Source organism: Amblyraja radiata, chromosome 18 (assembly GCF_010909765.2).
Source record: "Amblyraja radiata isolate CabotCenter1 chromosome 18, sAmbRad1.1.pri, whole genome shotgun sequence".
NCBI lineage: Eukaryota > Metazoa > Chordata > Chondrichthyes > Rajiformes > Rajidae > Amblyraja > Amblyraja radiata.
In genome coordinates this window covers 1,892,274-1,908,288 of record NC_045973.1, presented here as the reverse complement: position 1 = coordinate 1,908,288, position 16,015 = coordinate 1,892,274, and the positions used below count along the sequence as shown (strand labels likewise).

At 47.3% G+C, this 16,015-nt stretch overlaps 1 protein-coding gene across 8 annotated transcripts in view; it reads left to right on the top strand.

Moving 5' to 3' along the window:
• Positions 1–16,015, top strand: part of erc2 (ELKS/RAB6-interacting/CAST family member 2) — a 569,575-nt gene that overhangs the window by 501,408 nt on the left and 52,152 nt on the right. For 7 of the 8 annotated variants that reach the window (XM_033036569.1, XM_033036567.1, XM_033036568.1 and 4 more), the window contains 2 exons: positions 27–220; positions 6,074–6,077. In XM_033036569.1, the coding sequence (XP_032892460.1) occupies positions 27–209 (183 nt within the window). In that variant the 3' untranslated portion in view covers positions 210–220; positions 6,074–6,077. Of the gene's footprint in view, positions 1–26; positions 221–6,073; positions 6,078–16,015 lie in introns of those variants that run through there. The other variant, XM_033036570.1, reaches the window with a different exon arrangement.

Here is a 16,015-nt window from a genome sequence, read left to right as displayed (position 1 = left end):
TAAATGAATCCTGTTTTTCCCGCTAGATGATCCAGTCACTGTTGGAGGCAAGCAACCAGCGCATTAAATTAAAAGTGTACATCGACTACCTGCCCGCCCACCCTCTGCCTGGAGCAGAGTTGCACAAGTCCTGGCACGATTGCCATCTTTATCAGTCCCAGAGGAAGAGAGCAATGAAGTTTCCAGGGAGCATCAGTTGCAGAGTTTGACACCTGTACAGGTGAGATCTGCTAATTACATCCTTCACGGCTTGTTTTGTGTTGAGCGCTGTTGCTGGAGATGGTGCAGCTGCTGGTCGCCCCTTAACATCTCACCCCTTGTCAAAACATCACCCCTTCCAATGCCTCATCACTGCACTCTGCACCATTCACTGTTCACTCACACGTCTTAGTCTAATATTTGGGGCGCTAGAAATTGCAATTTTACAGAAACTGTTGATTGTGCCACATATGTAACCTGTTGCCTCTGCTTCCACACCCATTGCTGCCCTGATTTGTTTTACTCTCTCTCTCTCTCTCTCTCTCTCTCTCTCTCTCTCTCTCCCTCTCTCTCTCTCTCTCTCTCTCTCTCCCTCCCTCCCCCCCCCTCTCCCTCCCTCGCTCTCTCCTTCCCCTCCCCCTCTCCCCCTCTCCCCCAGACACATTGACTGATCCAGACACCCCAACTAGAATGGACAGAGAGAGAGAGAACATGCTGACAAGTTGAACTAATTTTCCCCTCTGCCTGCACGTGATCCATCTCCCTCCACTCCCTGCATATCCACGTACTGATCTAAACACCACTATCACATCTGCCTCCACCACCACCCCTGGCAGCATGTTCCAGGCACCCACCAGCCTCTGTGTGAAGATACCTTGCCCCGCACATCTCCTTTAAACATTGCCCCCTCTCACCTTGAAGCCGTGTCCTCAGAGTCGTTTGTTCGCACAAAATATTTATTTTTTGTTTTAATTTCGAAATAGACTTTACTCGATGAATAAATATACACAATACATGATCCATACAAAACTCCATCCGACATTCTCGGAGGCTGTACATACATACAATACAGCTTCCCCAAATCACAAATTTATCCCCCGACACTTCACACTCATGTGGCCCACTGGCGTGGAACCCCATCCCTCATTTTGAGGGGCGTCTCCACCACACCTGCCCCCCATGTACAGCAGCGGAAGGACCCTGGACTGTGGTCCTCCCCCACCGAGCCTTGGTGTTGAGGTGGAGTTTGCCGTGTCCACGTGGGTCTAGACAGTGAGAAGATGCTGCAGTTTGTTACCTGGGTATTTGACCTCCTCACCCCAGCCGTGACGAGTGGTATCTGTAAATCGCAGAGACTTCATTGAAGTGCCGTTGCATTGTAAACGGGGAGAGGTTTGCAGATCCTGCGTCTTTGCCCCAGTGTACGTGTAGTTATGTGAACATGTGCAGCAGTGAGGCACAAAAGCAACTCTCAGCTATTAAATAGCTCATTATGTGGCTTTTAATCCAGTCACTTGGGAAACTACGAACTGTAACAACAGCTCGTGAAACGTGAAACGTTGAGAACAGCTGAGGGAATGCAGGCCCATTCTGATTTTAGAAAGCTGATAATATGAAAGATAACCATTTCTGTTGTGGCTGCAGTAAAAAAACAAAAATAGCTCGGACTTGGCCAAATTAAAAAAAACTTTTACTGTAAGCCGTCTTGTTTTCATCAAGGGAAATGTTTGAACGAAGATGGATATTTGAGTGCTGTGCAGTTGTCATCAATGTGAGTTGTGTTGTATGTAGTGACCCCGTGGTGTATATATGTATAGTGAAGTGTTCCTGCCTGCACTTCCATCACCCACAGTATGGCTTCCGCACGTTGTGTTACAGGCAACAACAACAAAGCCAGTGCTTGCAAATGGACGCAACTTGCTGCTGTTATACAGCTGCTGACAAGTTGAACACCTTATCTTGTCCTTGCAGGACAGGGAGGCTGTTAGTGCGCTCGCTGGCCCAGACACATCTTCCCAGCTTGAACCAGCAATATGTGAAGATGCCATAACATTGCAACCACCGCTGGGAAGCAAAGCCCGACCTGCCGCTAAATGATTCCCCGTACAACGCCCAGGACCATATACGATGCATATACAATTCTTAACGGATTGGACAAGCTAGATGCAGGAAAAATGTTCCCCATGTTGGGGGAGTCCAGAACCAGGGGTCACTGGTTAAGAATAAGGGGTAGACCATTTAGGACTGAGATGAGGAAAAACATTTTCAGCCAGAGTTGTGAATCTGTTGAATTCTCTTCCACAGATGGCGGTGGAGGCCAATTCACTGGATGTTTTCAAGAGAGAGTTAGATTTAGCTCTTAGGGCTAACACAATCAAGGGATATGGGGAGAAAGCAGGAACGGGGTACTGATTTTGGATGGTCAGCCATGATCATATATATTGGCGGTGCTGGCTCGAAGGGCCGAATGGCCTACTCCTGCACCTATTGTCTATGTTTCTATGACCCACAGTACACACTGAGAACGGCAACATTGTCCTTGCGAACAACCAATGGAGCTTTTAGTTCCGTTCGAGGCCAAAAGTAAAGAATTTCAGAAATTCTATGTCCTCGTATTTCTCGGAATAACATGGAGAGAGAAGCCAGTTCCAATCCAGCCCATCATAGGTCAGTATTTACTCAAAAATACTGACTTATTGATTGTGTGTTAAATCTATCAGCAAGAAATCATAGCATTGTTTTAACCCCTGACTTTGCCTGGATATAAATCCTTGCTAGTCTGATATAACAGAGTTTATACTTCCATCACCCAACATCAACATTCATCTCACAAGTTTGAATCAATGAATGAATGAATAAGTTTATTGGCCATGTATTCACATACAAGGAATTTGCCTTTGTGCTCCGCCCGCAAGTGACAACATGACAGACAGTGACAGTTAGGAATGACACATAAAACATTCATAATAAAACATTATTGATTAAACATGTAAATTAAATAAAATACCAGATCAAAGGGAGGCTACAGATTTTTGGCTGTTGAGTAGAGCAACTACTCGTGGATAAAAACTGTTTTTATGTCTGGCTGTGGCAGCTTTGACAGTCCGGAGTCGCCTTCCAGAGGGAAGTGATTCAAAGAGCTTGTGGCCAGGGTGAGAGGGGTCAGAGATGATCTTGCCCGCTCGTTTCCTGGCCCTTGCAGTGTACAGTTCGTCAATGGAGGGAAGGTTGCAGCCAATAACCTTCTCTGCTGATCGGACGATTCGCTGCAGCCTCCAGGTGTCGTGCTTGGTGGCCGAGCCAAACCAGACCATGATGGAGAAGGTGAGAACAGACTCTATGATGGCCGTGTAGAATTGGACCATCATTGCCTGTGGCAGATTGTGCTTCCTCAGCTGCCGTAGGAAGTACATCCTCTGTTGTGCCTTTTTGACTGTGGAGTCGATGGTAGCCCCCCATTTAAGGTCATTGGAGATGATGGTTCCCAGGAACTTAAAAGACTCCACAGATGTGACTGTTCATAAGTGATAGGATCAGAATTAGGCCATTCGGCCCATCAAGTCTACTCCGCCATTCAATCATGGCTGATCTATCTCTCCATCCTAACCCCATTCTCCAGCCTTCTCCCCATAACCCCTGACACCCATACTAATCAAGAATATATCAATCTCTGCCTTAAATATATCCATTGACTTGCCCACCACAGCCATCTGTAGCAAAGCATTCCACAGATTCACCACCCTCTGACTGATGAAAATCGCCAACGTTTTTGTAAACCCACAAGTTATTTGGCTTGTCAAGATGAGCACATAAATATCTAAAATAATGTGCGGAATGAGGACAAATGCTGTGTAGGGAGGAGCTGCAGATGTTGGTTTGTACCGACAATCGACACAAAGTGCTGGAGATAAAACAGAAACAATCCTGTTCAGTTAATCATTGCCAATATCTTCTAGGCAGCAAACCACTTCAAAATGAATCTGTATAACTTGATATAATCTCAAAGTAAACTCCGCTGTGCTAGGCAAGCAGTAATGTCAGCTATTTTTGGGTTTGTTTTACAATTTCTGCAGAATTGTACTTTTAAGTATAGGAAGGATGTTATTCAGCTGGAAAGAGAGCAGAGAAGATTTACAAGCACGTAGAGTAACGCAGGAGTAACTCAGCGGGTCAGGCAGCATCTGTGGAGAACATGGATAGGTGACGTTTCACAGAGTGCTGGAGTAACTCAGCGGGTCAGGCAGCATCTGTGGAGAACATGGATAGGTGACGTTTCACAGAGTGCTGGAGTAACTCAGCGGGTCAGGCAGCATCTGTGGAGAACATGGATAGGTGACGTTTCACAGAGTGCTGGAGTAACTCAGCGGGTCAGGCAGCATCTGTGGAGAACATGGATAGGTGACATTTCGGGTCGGGATCATTCTTCAGACTGGCAACGTCCTTGTAAATTTTCAAATGTAGGCAAATAGGTTACTAGGTTAGTCGGGGCATCTTGGTGAAAGGGCTTGTTTCCATGCAGTGTGACTTTATGACTCTATGAGGCATTGGATACATCATGCACACAATATATGCAGTAGATCGCCAGTCTTTTACCCCAAGTCCGGGAATGGAGAACCAGAGGACATCGGTTTAATGTGAGGAGGGAAAGATTTAATAAGAAACTGAGGGATAACATTTTCACACAAAAGGTTGGTGGGTATATGGAACGAGCTGCTGGAGGAGGTGGTTGAGGCTGGGACTATCATAACATCTAAGAGACATTTTGAAAGGTACATGGATAAGACAGGTTTAGAGGGATATGGGCCAAGCGCGGGCGGGTGGGACTAGTGTAAATGGGAAACGTTGGTGGGAGTGGGCAAGTTGGGCGGATGCATTATTCTATGCTGTATTTATTTTCCCTGTCCATACAAGTGCTCGTTGACCCAGGAGGTCTGTCCTTCCCTATTGATTGGAACCATTGCATCCTATCCTGTCTCAACGTTAAAGCTATAACCAATGAAAGTGGAAAGTTGACTCTGTATGTAAAGGGCCTGCCCCACTTGGGCATCATTAGCGCGTCACGTAGGTGGCGGGCGAAGATTTTGTGAATCCCAAATCCTGGGGCGCCGCGCGCGGCCGCTCGTCACCGCCTTGCACGCCATGCGCGCGTCGTGACACGTAAATGATGTCACGTAAATGACGACCAAGTGGGACAGGCCCTTAACTGTAATAAAAGCTTGAGACTGCAGCCCAATGATCCACGCACCTTATTGCACTAATAGCCAATCCGCTCAGCTTTAGGAGACCACACATAAAGAGGAGAAACACCTTGAGTATCTAAGCATTTGAAAACGAATATATGACCCAGAATGAGAGATTCGAACAAGTGGTAAAGATGGTAAATATATTACGTAGCTAGACACAAGAAGCTGGAGTAACTCAGCGGGACAGGCGGCTTCTCTGGAGAGAAGGAACGAGTGACATTTCAGGTCGAGAGTCTGAAGAAGGGTCTCCTGAAACGTCACCCATTCCTTCTCTCCAGAGGTGCTGCCTGCCTGTCCCGCTGAGTTACTCCAGCTTTTTTTTTTTGTCTATCTTCGGTTTCAAACCAACATCTGCAGGTCCTTCGTACAAATATATTACGTCGGCAGGTTGAGGTTTTTTTTTCAGCCTGAAGGGGAATGTCACGAAAAAACAAAAATAGGTTGTGTTTCATTCATCTCTTTTCCTGTCGAGAGAAGCGAGCTTGTATTGGTGTTGTCTTTGCCATTATTAAAGCAGGATTATTGCCCTCATACTTGCAATGAACCAAGGCAGACTGTCATTAAAGCAAACATTCATAAATATACTGGGAATATTGCTTGTTGATTGTCCATGACCACAAACGAGATTTCTCTCCTCTGTCGACCAGTAATTGAGCCTGGGGGTATACTCAAACAGAGACGCATTAGTTTGTGACTGAGGTAGAGGAATTATGTCTCCCCCTTGGTTTCAAGTTGCCTCCAGTGTATAATAATGCCTGTTCTAACACCCTCTTTCAATTCAGTTGTGGCAATACTCTTATTATTCATGACATTTTTCTACTGTGAAACAGATACTAAATTAAGCATTGAAGCTTAGTTGAGAATTTGAGGATGGTTGGACAGGATTGTAAAATATCCGTGCTATCCTGACAGGAATGCTGTTGCGTCCAACTTATTAAATCCCTCGTTTGTCTGTGCTAATTGATGGGGAAGATCACGCAGAATCGGCCATGTTTTCTGCTGATGATTAACATATTTGTAAAGTTATTTTACTGAAAGTAAAAATGAAATCTGCTGATGAGAAACTCTGTGGCAGTTCCCTGACTGAGTGAAGCGATGCAGTGCGGACTCCTCTTAGTCAAGGACTTGTGTGGATACGAGATCTCCAGCGATCCTCACCGGTCGAAACTAAGTCTTTTTCTTTGTCAGGAGGTGACCAACTTTTACCGCCCGTCCCCAAATTGCCGTGCAGAGGATGATAGACTGATAGTGCCGTACAGCACGGAAACAGGCCCTTCAGCCCAACTTGGCCATGCAGACCAAGACGCCCCATCTACGCTACTCCAACCTGCCTGTGTTGGCCCATATCCCTCTAAACCTGTCCTATCCATGTACCTGACCAAATGTGTTTTAAATGTACCTGCCTCAACTACCTCCTCTGGCAATTTGTTCCATTCAAGATTCAAGAGAGTTTATTGTCATGTGTCCCTGATAGGACAATGAAACTCTTGCTTTGCTTCAGCACAACAGAACATAGTAGGGCATGAATGCAGAACAGATCAGTGTGTCCATATACCATTGTATAAATATATACACACATGAATATATAAACTGATAAAGTGCAAATAAGCAGATTATTGGCTATTAATGTTCAGAGTTTTGTCCACGCCGAGTTTAATAGCCTGATGGTCACCCACCACCCTGTGAAAAAGTTGCCCCTCGGGTTCCTAATAAATCATTCCCCTCTCATCCTAAACCTCTGTTCTTGATTCCACTATCCTTGGTGACAGACTATTTATTCCCCTCATGATTTTTTACACCTTTAACAGATCACCGCTCAGCCTCCTGCAGTTCAAGTCCGAGCCTGCCCTGCCTCTCCCGAGATCTCAGGCCCTCGAATCCTGGCAACATCCTTGTGAATCTTTCCAGCCCAGTGCCATCTTTCTGCAACGTGGCAGTCTTTCTGCTGCAGGTATTCCTGCAAGAATGATTCCTGCAACATCTCCAGCTCAGGGTAGCGTGAGGATTTGAGTGGTGGGGTTTGGATTGGGGCTGGTGCGTGGATGACCAACACAACAGAATTGAAGGACTAATAGCGGATGATGGTGTGGTAAGGCTGAGATGTACCGTCAGAGTAACCTGATGAAAACATTGTTGAAATGCCATGTCTGTGCTGATGGAGATGGGATTGGAATGTGTCCATGGTCTCACTGATCAAATTTCATCTTTCTATGCCTTGTTGTCGCCTTCCCCGAGCTATTCTGCCTCAATGTTGTCTTGTTATCAGACAACGTTCTCCCACTATCTTCCCCACAGCCAACACTAATCCACTCTACGACAGACGCAACCTGCTGGAGTAACTCAGCGGGACAGGCAGCATCTCTGGAGCGAAGGAACGGGTGACATTTCAGGACTAGACCCTTCTTCAGACTTCAATGATCCACTCTACATTGTTCATCAGCCTCTTTGATCTCTAGTTTTCACACCTAACCCTTCCATATCTCTGTGTCTACCTCTCCCCTGAAGATGGGTCTCGACCCCGAAACGTCACCCATTCCTTCCCTCCAGCGATGCTGCCTGTCCCGCCCAGTTAATCCAGCATTTTGTGCCCATCTCCCATGTTAGATCAGCCTGCCAGGTACATTGGATTAGTCCACCAGTACAGAATGATGGTAGCAGGAATCCAGAAGATGTGTGCAATGGGACCAGCTATGGGGCAACAAGTAGTTGGGGCAACAAAGAGGACATTTACCTCCTCCTAAATACAATTTAAGGACAGGAATCCCGCCAACTTAGAAATGGAGAAATTAGCCTTTGGATCGGAATTGGTATTATTCAATTTTATTTCAATACGCGACTATCTGGAATAACTTTGGTACAAGTTGCCAATTGCTATTAGTACTCCAAATTGTACAACTTTAGGTTAAAAATTCGAGCATTTTCAGTGCCATATATATTCTTGTAGAACTCTTTATATTTGTGAGTTTTGCAATGTTTACAAGCTCACTAATCTGGAGAATATATTGGAACGAACACGTTTGTTCATATGATGTAGAATGGGTTGGACAATATAAAACTTCCCACAGATAGACACAAGTCCCATCTTGCAGACTTGCACAATACAAGTGGTTGGTCAATATCTGTACCAGTTGTGCAGGGTAGAATGTAAATAAGGGAAGTTTCGACTTGAACATGTATAAGGTCTTCCATTTGGTTTTCATTTTTTATTTTAATTCTGATGCAGTTGGCAATTCCTTTCAAACGTCAACACAGGAGCTGGACCATCCTGATCATCATTAAATTATCTTTCAAAATTACATTAGTCTTGCATCGTGTCACTATTGATAAATGTCTGCTCTGGGTGCCCTGCAGTATTTGGCTTTCTAACAAGGTTTGCTTGCATGGATTGCGTAAACTGCAAGGTTCACAGCTGGTTTAAGGTTTAGAAATGAATGTCTCTGCTTGTCCTGAAGCGAGTATAATATTGCCATTTTCCCTCCAAAAGACAGATGTTGGGGATCCCGTCCACGTGTATGCTTAAGATCAGCCATGATCACATTGATTGGCGGTGCTGGCTCGAAGGGCAGAAGGGCCGAATGGCCTACACCTGCACCTATTGTCTATTGTCTATTGTCTATTCAATTCAATTCAATTCAATTCAATTTATTGTCATTTGGACCCCTTGAGGTCCAAACGAAATGCCGTTTCTGCAGCCATACATTACAAACAAATAGACCCAAGACACAACATAATTTACATAAACATCCATCACATTGCTGTGATGGAAGGCAAAAAAAACTTATCTCTCCACTGCACTCCCCCCCCCCCGATGTCAGAGTCAAAGTCAAAGCCCCCGGCGGGCGATGGCGAAATGTCCCGCGGCCATTAAAGCCACGCCGGGTGATGCAAGGTCGCACACCGGGTTCTTGATGTTAGAGCCCCCGGCGCGCGCTCGCAGTCCCGCAGCCATTCCAAGCCGCGCGGGGCAATGATGTAAGGCCCCGCTCCAGGAGCTCTTCAACCCCGCAACTCGGGCGGGAGAAGTCGCCGTTGCGGAAGCCCTGAAAAGCGGTCTCCCTCCAGGGACCCGCGGGCTCCCGGTGCCGCCCGCCAAACCCGCAGTTGCAGCCACCGAATCTCCGGGGGTCGGGTCACAGCAGCGTCCACCACAGCTCCACCCGCTCTGGACTCGGCCAGCTCCGCGACGGTGAGGTGAGTAGTCGGCACCACAGCCCCCGGTCTTCCTGTTGGAGGCCGCTCCTCATTGCAGCCCCAACGACAACGGAGACCCGACAAAGAAAAGGTCGGGTCTCCCGTGCAGGGAGAGATTTAAAAGTTACCCCCTCCCCCCCCCCCACATCACCCCCACCCCCCCACACACATACCCCAACAAAAAATAACAAAAACTACATAAAAACATAGACATAAAATAATAAAAACGCAGACGGACTGCAGAGGCCGCTGCTGACGAGAGCCGCGCCGCCTACCGATATCATAAACCAACTGTCTAAAGAACTGCAGATGCTGGAAAAATCGAAGGTAGATAAAAATGCTGGAGTAACGCAGCGGGACAGACAGCGTCTATGGAGCGAAGGTGACGTTTCGGGTCAAGACCCTTCTTCAGACTGATGTGGGGGGGGGAGGGGGGGAGGGGAGAAGAAAGGAAGAGGCGGAGATAGTGGGCTGTGGGAGAGCTGGGAAGGGGAGGGGAAGGAGGGAGAAAGCAGGGACTACCTGAAATTGGAGAAGTCAATGTTCATACCGCTGGGGTGTAACCTGCCCAAGCGAAATATGAGGTGCTGCTCGAAGGGCCGAATGGCCTCTTCCTGCGCCTATTTTCTATTGTCTATTGAATGATAGGACATCCTCCCTCACTTCCCTCTTTCAGATGCAGATCCATTAGTCCTTAACACAAGCCTTCCCTTTTTGTCCCTGCACCCACACCTCAAGGTGTTCAACCTCACCATCAGGTAGACCTCTTCTTTGGTTGGCTCTGCCTCCATGTCTTGTTCTGTAAGGAATCCTCACCACCCAGTGGCCACCTCTTCTCCCATCTCCAATATTCCCCTCCTCTTGGACTCCCCCTGCCAGCCTTCTGGCCTCCCTGGACATTTGTATATCTGGGGAAGGAACCTGACCTGAAACGTCACCTGTCCATGTTCTCCACAGATGCTGCCTGACCCGCTGAGTTACTCCAGCACTCTGTGAAACGTCACCTATCCATGTTCTCCACAGATGCTGCCTGAACCGCTGAGTTATGGTGCAGCAGCATCTATGGAGCTAAGGAAATAGGCCGTTTTGGGCCGAAATCCTTCTGGAAATAGGCAACGTTTCGGGCCGAAACCCTTCCGGGTTTCAGCCCGAAACGTTGCCTATTTCCTTAGCTCCATAGATGCTGCTGCACCCGCTGAGTTACTCCAGCACTCTGTGTCTTTTTTGGAAGTTCTTACACATTGCATATGTACACATGATAGGTTCATGTCAATGGGATTGTACATTTACAGTATTGATGAGCTGCCTAATTTTGGTATCTGTCTGACGAAGGGTCCTGGCCCAAACCCGCACCTGCCACTTCCCTCCAAGATGCTGTAACCAGCATGGAATTGTGTTCCTCTCCAGCAATGTCACGGATCGAGGCTTAGTCAGTCCTGGCACAAAGCTCCTCAGTACTCCTGCTGCAATATTGTCTTGTTTCATGGTCTTTGTTGTGGACATCCAGCGATGTCCTTGAGAGAAGGAGAGAACCAGCTTGAATACAGAGGGGTTGCCATGATGCTGAAGATGTCAGGAGGAAGTCGGATAGAATCATTCACTCCGGACTGCTGGATGAATGCAGTGGCCAATGTAGGTTTAACTCCGCATTTCCTGCCAATACTGAGGAGGTGAGGAGGTACTGCTCTGAAAAAGTAGCCCTTTTGAACATGGATTGTGCTTTTAACCCCTGTCCCAGGGTACGAGTTCTCCCGAGTTTGCCCTGATTCGAACTCGGAGATTTACGGTAATGGCCGCTCGTCGGTACTCGGGGCTCTCGTGGTCGTGTTGAAAAATCTTCACCAGTCTTCCCGTGCTTACCTGCCGTTAGCGAGTCTTCCCGAGTACCTGCCGTTAGCGCTACGAGCCGCTAAGAGACGTCCCCGAGCTCCGACGTACCCGCTACGTTCATTCTCCGTGCTTGCCACGAGTTGTGATTTTTTTTTAAACTCGGGAGAGATCTTGGAATGAACTCGTACAGTGGGACAGGGGTTTAAGGAGCATTTAGACATGCACACGGATATGCGGGGGACAGAGAGATATGGATCATGAAAGAATGAATACGTTTATTGGCCAAGTATTCACATACAAGGAATTTGCCTTGGTGCTCCGCCCCTTCGGAAATAGGTAACGTTTCGGGGCCGAATCCCTTGGGAAATAGGTAACGTTTCGGGCCGAAACCCAAGGGTTTCGGCCCGAAACGTTGCCTATTTCCTTCGCTCCATAGATGCTGCTGCACCCGCTGAGTTTCTCCAGCACTTTTGTCTGCCTTCGATTTTCCAGCATCTGCAGTTCCTTCTTAAACAGTTTATCTTGGCATCATGGTTCAGCACAGACATTGTGGGCCGAAGGGCCTGTTGTCCTGTGCTGTCCTCTTCTATGTTCCAAGTTAACCCTTTGTACCATCTGCCCTGGCAGCCGCCTGTAAACATTCCCACGCCACCTTTAGAGGAGCAGGTGGGTTGTGTTTTGCCCTGGTCAATATTTTAGCCTCAATCACAAGTCATTAAAGCAGATTAGCCAGCTAATTCATTATGTTGGTCGTGAGGTCTTGCTGAGTGCAAATTAATTTGAGTGCTGAGTGGTAATTAATCGTTATGTTAGCAACTTTACAATTGTGACTCTGCTGCAGAAATGCTTCATTGTCTGAGAAACATGTAATGACATGTTTTACGTTTAAATGCAAGTTTATTTTTTTATTTTCTTAAACTACACTTAATAACGATTAGCTCTTTGTCACATTCGGTTCGTTGTATGTCAAACGAGGTGAATACTTGCCATAGAATTATCAACTTTAGACTTTAGAGATACAATGCAGAGACAGGCCCTTCGGCCCACCGAGTCCGTGCCGAATCAGAATGATTCAGAGTTGTTTCTGAATAGAAGCCTATCATATTAGGCCATGTCATATCATCTAAATAGGACCCTGCATCAGATAGGTAACGTTTCGGGGCCGAATTACCTTGGGAAATAGGTAACGTTTCGGGGCCGAATCCCTTGGGAAATAGGCAACGTTTCGGGCCGAAACCCAAGGGTTTCGGCCCGAAACGTTGCCTATTTCCTTCGCTCCATAGATGCTGCTGCACCCGCTGAGTTTCTCCAGCATTTTTGTCTATCTAGGAGCCTATCGTAAGTTTGTATACGTCTTGGCACCAGTCTGCTTTTGCATATACTGCATCTTTGCAAGGCACGGAGTAAATGTTTTAAAAGATATGTGTAGTTTCCCCAAAGATTGAGAAAGTTTATTTGAATGATAATGAGGGCTTGAGGTTGTCTGATTTTGGCCATGCCAGTGCAGCAGTTTACACTGGCCTTGCAGCCACAGAGGTGAGCTGAGGGAACAGTATCTAGTTATGCATTTAGGCTGCGACAAGATGATTCTTGTGTCCTTGAGAATGTGGAGCCGTGGGTTGGCCGCTTGCTTCCTATTTACTCTGGGTTAGAATATCTTCATCGAGAATGATATTAATTCCACCTTCCTGACCACACAGTGTGCTTAGCTGAGTAACCATTCTATGCTAAGATCCTTAGTTCCAAGCCCAACATTAGCTGAGTGAGTGAGTGACAAGCCACCAATGTCAAATTGGGACCACGTTTAAGGGTCAGCTCAAATGTTGAGACGCGTGTTTCAACTCATTCTGGAGCCTGAAAGGAGTCCAAGCCCAGCAGCCTGGGTTCATATTTCACACAGGCTCGAGCCTATTTACGCAAGTTGGCTCCTACCCGGCTGGAACTGCACACCATCTTGCCCAAGAGAGAGCTCTCTGCAGTACTGAAACTGCGGAGAGAACACAATTGAGAATTCCCCGCGTACGCATTTCAATGAAGGTCGGGTTGGGTTTTTGTTTGTAAGTGGCCAGTGGTTCCAGCAGACTCCCCTGACTTAATCCGCAAGGTTTTGGACCACCAGTGGATTCACACTCCATTTGATATCCATCCCTGTAGGTGCGAGCTTGGGTCCCACTGGGAGCTCTCGTCTTACCTTGCCAGGGACTTGGCTTGGATCATACATACGTGACCCTGTGTCTACACTGACTGCCGTCCAAATACCGACAGTACAAATATCCGCTTAGAATATCAACTCCGTCTCTTTATGGGAATCAAACAATAGAATCCTAATCTTAGTCCGAACAGACACATTTAAAAAATATATCGAAGGTAGACACAGAATGCTGGAGTAACTCAGCGGGACAGGCAGCATCTCCGGAGAGAAGGAATGGGTGACGTTTTGGGTTATTTCTTTTGAATTGAGTAATTGTTAACCCAAAGAAATCAAAGAATGACGAAGGAAACCTAGTAATTTAGCGGTGAAGTCAAGTAATTTAACAAATAATTGCATAATTCCAATTCAGCCACAGTGCAACGAATGAGTGGCCTGGGTCTTATGCTTCGATCATGCCCTGCTTTGCTAATCTGTGAACACTTCTAATAGTTTGTAGCTAGTATGAACCCATAAATTATTATGTCATTTTGTATATTTTTTTATCCGGTAGGAGTATGAACTAGTAGACACAGAGTGCTGGAGTAACTCAGCGGGTCAGGCAGCATCTGTGGGGAACATGGATAGGTGACGTTTCACAGAGTGCTGGAGTAACTCAGCGGGTCAGGCAGCATCTGTGGAGAACATGGATAGGTGACGTTTCACAGAGTGCTGGAGTAACTCAGCGGTTTCAGCAGCATCTATGGAGCTAAGGAAATAAGCAACGTTTCGGGCCGAAACCCTTAAGGGTTTCGGCCCGAAACGTTGCCTATTTCCAGAAGGGTTTCGGCCCGAAACGTTGCCTATTTCCTTAGCTCCATAGATGCTGCTGCACCATAACTCAGTGGGTCAGGCAGCATCTGTGGAGAACATGGATAGGTGACGTTTCACAGGGTGCTGGAGTAACTCAGCGGGTCAGGCAGCATCTGTGGAGAAAAAGGGTGGGTGGCGTTTTGGGTCGGAATCCTGCTTCAGTCTCTGAAGGGCCTGTGCCACTTGGGCGTCATTTGCGCGTCACGCAGATGGCGCGAGAAGATTTTGTACATCGCAAAAACCTGAGGCGCCACGCGCGACCGCTCGTCACTGCCTACGTCACCACGCACCATGCGCGTGTCCTGACACGTAAATGATGTGTAAATGACGCGCAAATGACGCACAAGTGGGACAGGCCCTTAACGTCTCACTCTGAGTGTCTGTTCAGACATCTGAGTCTGATGGAACGAGCTGCCAGAGGAGGTAGTTGAGGCTGGGACTATCCCCACGTTTAAGAAACAATTATAGACAGGTACATGGATCGGACAGGTCTAGAGGGATATAGACCAAATGCAGGCAGGTGGGATGTGTAGATGTGGCATGTTGGCCGGTGTGGGCGAGTTGGGCCGAAGGGCCTGTTTCCATGCTGTATTACTCTGTGGCCTCTGCATGGTGACTGCAGTAGGTGCGATCTACTGAAGGCACTGCAGTTACTCCACACTACCCCTCTCAGCTCCCTTATCTACCACGAAGGACAAGACAATAGACAATAGGTGCAGGAGTAGGCCATTTGGCCCTTCGAGCCAGCACCGCCATTCAATGTGATCATGGCTGATCATCCCCAATCAGTACCCCGTTCCTGCCTTCTCCCCATATCCCCTGACACCGCTATTTTTAAGAGCTCTATCTAGCTCTCTCTTGAAAGTATCCAGAAAACCTGCCTCCACCGCCCAATGAGGCAGAGAATTCCACAGACTCACCACTCTCTGTGAGAAAAAGTGTTTCCTCGTCTCCGTTCTAAATGGCTTACCCCTTATTCTTAAACTGTGGCCCCTAGTTCTGGACTCCCCCAATATCGGGAACATGTTTCCTGCCTCTAGCGTGTCCAAACCCTTAATAATCTTATGTGTTTCAATGAGATATCCTCTCATCCTTCTAAACTCCAGAGTATACAAGCCCAGCTGCTCCTTTCTCTCAGCATATGACAGTCCCGCCATCCCGGGAATTAACCTTGTAAACCTACGCTGCACTCCCTCAATAGCAAGAATGTTCTTCCTCAAATTAGGGGACCAAAACTGCACACAATACTCCAGGTGTGGTCTCACTAGGGCTCTGTACAACTGCAGAAGGACCTCTTTGCTCCTGTATTCGATTCCAGGGCAGGAGATGCATGAGAACAGCAACAACTGTCAGTCACACTCCAACCCGACTTAGAATTATCATGCAGACCCTTCGTAGAGTGGCTCAACAAGGGAATGGCCCTTCAGCCCACCGAGTCCATGCCGACCATCAATCACCCGTCAACACCTTCTATACTATCCCCATTTCTCATCCACTCCCTACACAATGGGGACAGTTCAAAGAAGCTAAAACCCTCGCACCCCTTTATGGTGTGGGGTGGAGACCTGAGCACCCAGAGGAAACCCACGTGAACATGTAACGTACACACAGACAGCACCCAAGGTCAGGATCAAATCCAAGTCTTTGATACTATGAAGCGGCTGCTCTGCTGGCTGTGTCGGAAGGAAGTACAGATGGTGGACAAAAGTGCTGGAGAAACTCAGCGGGTGCAGCAGCATCTATGGAGCGAAGGAAATAGGCAACGTTTCGG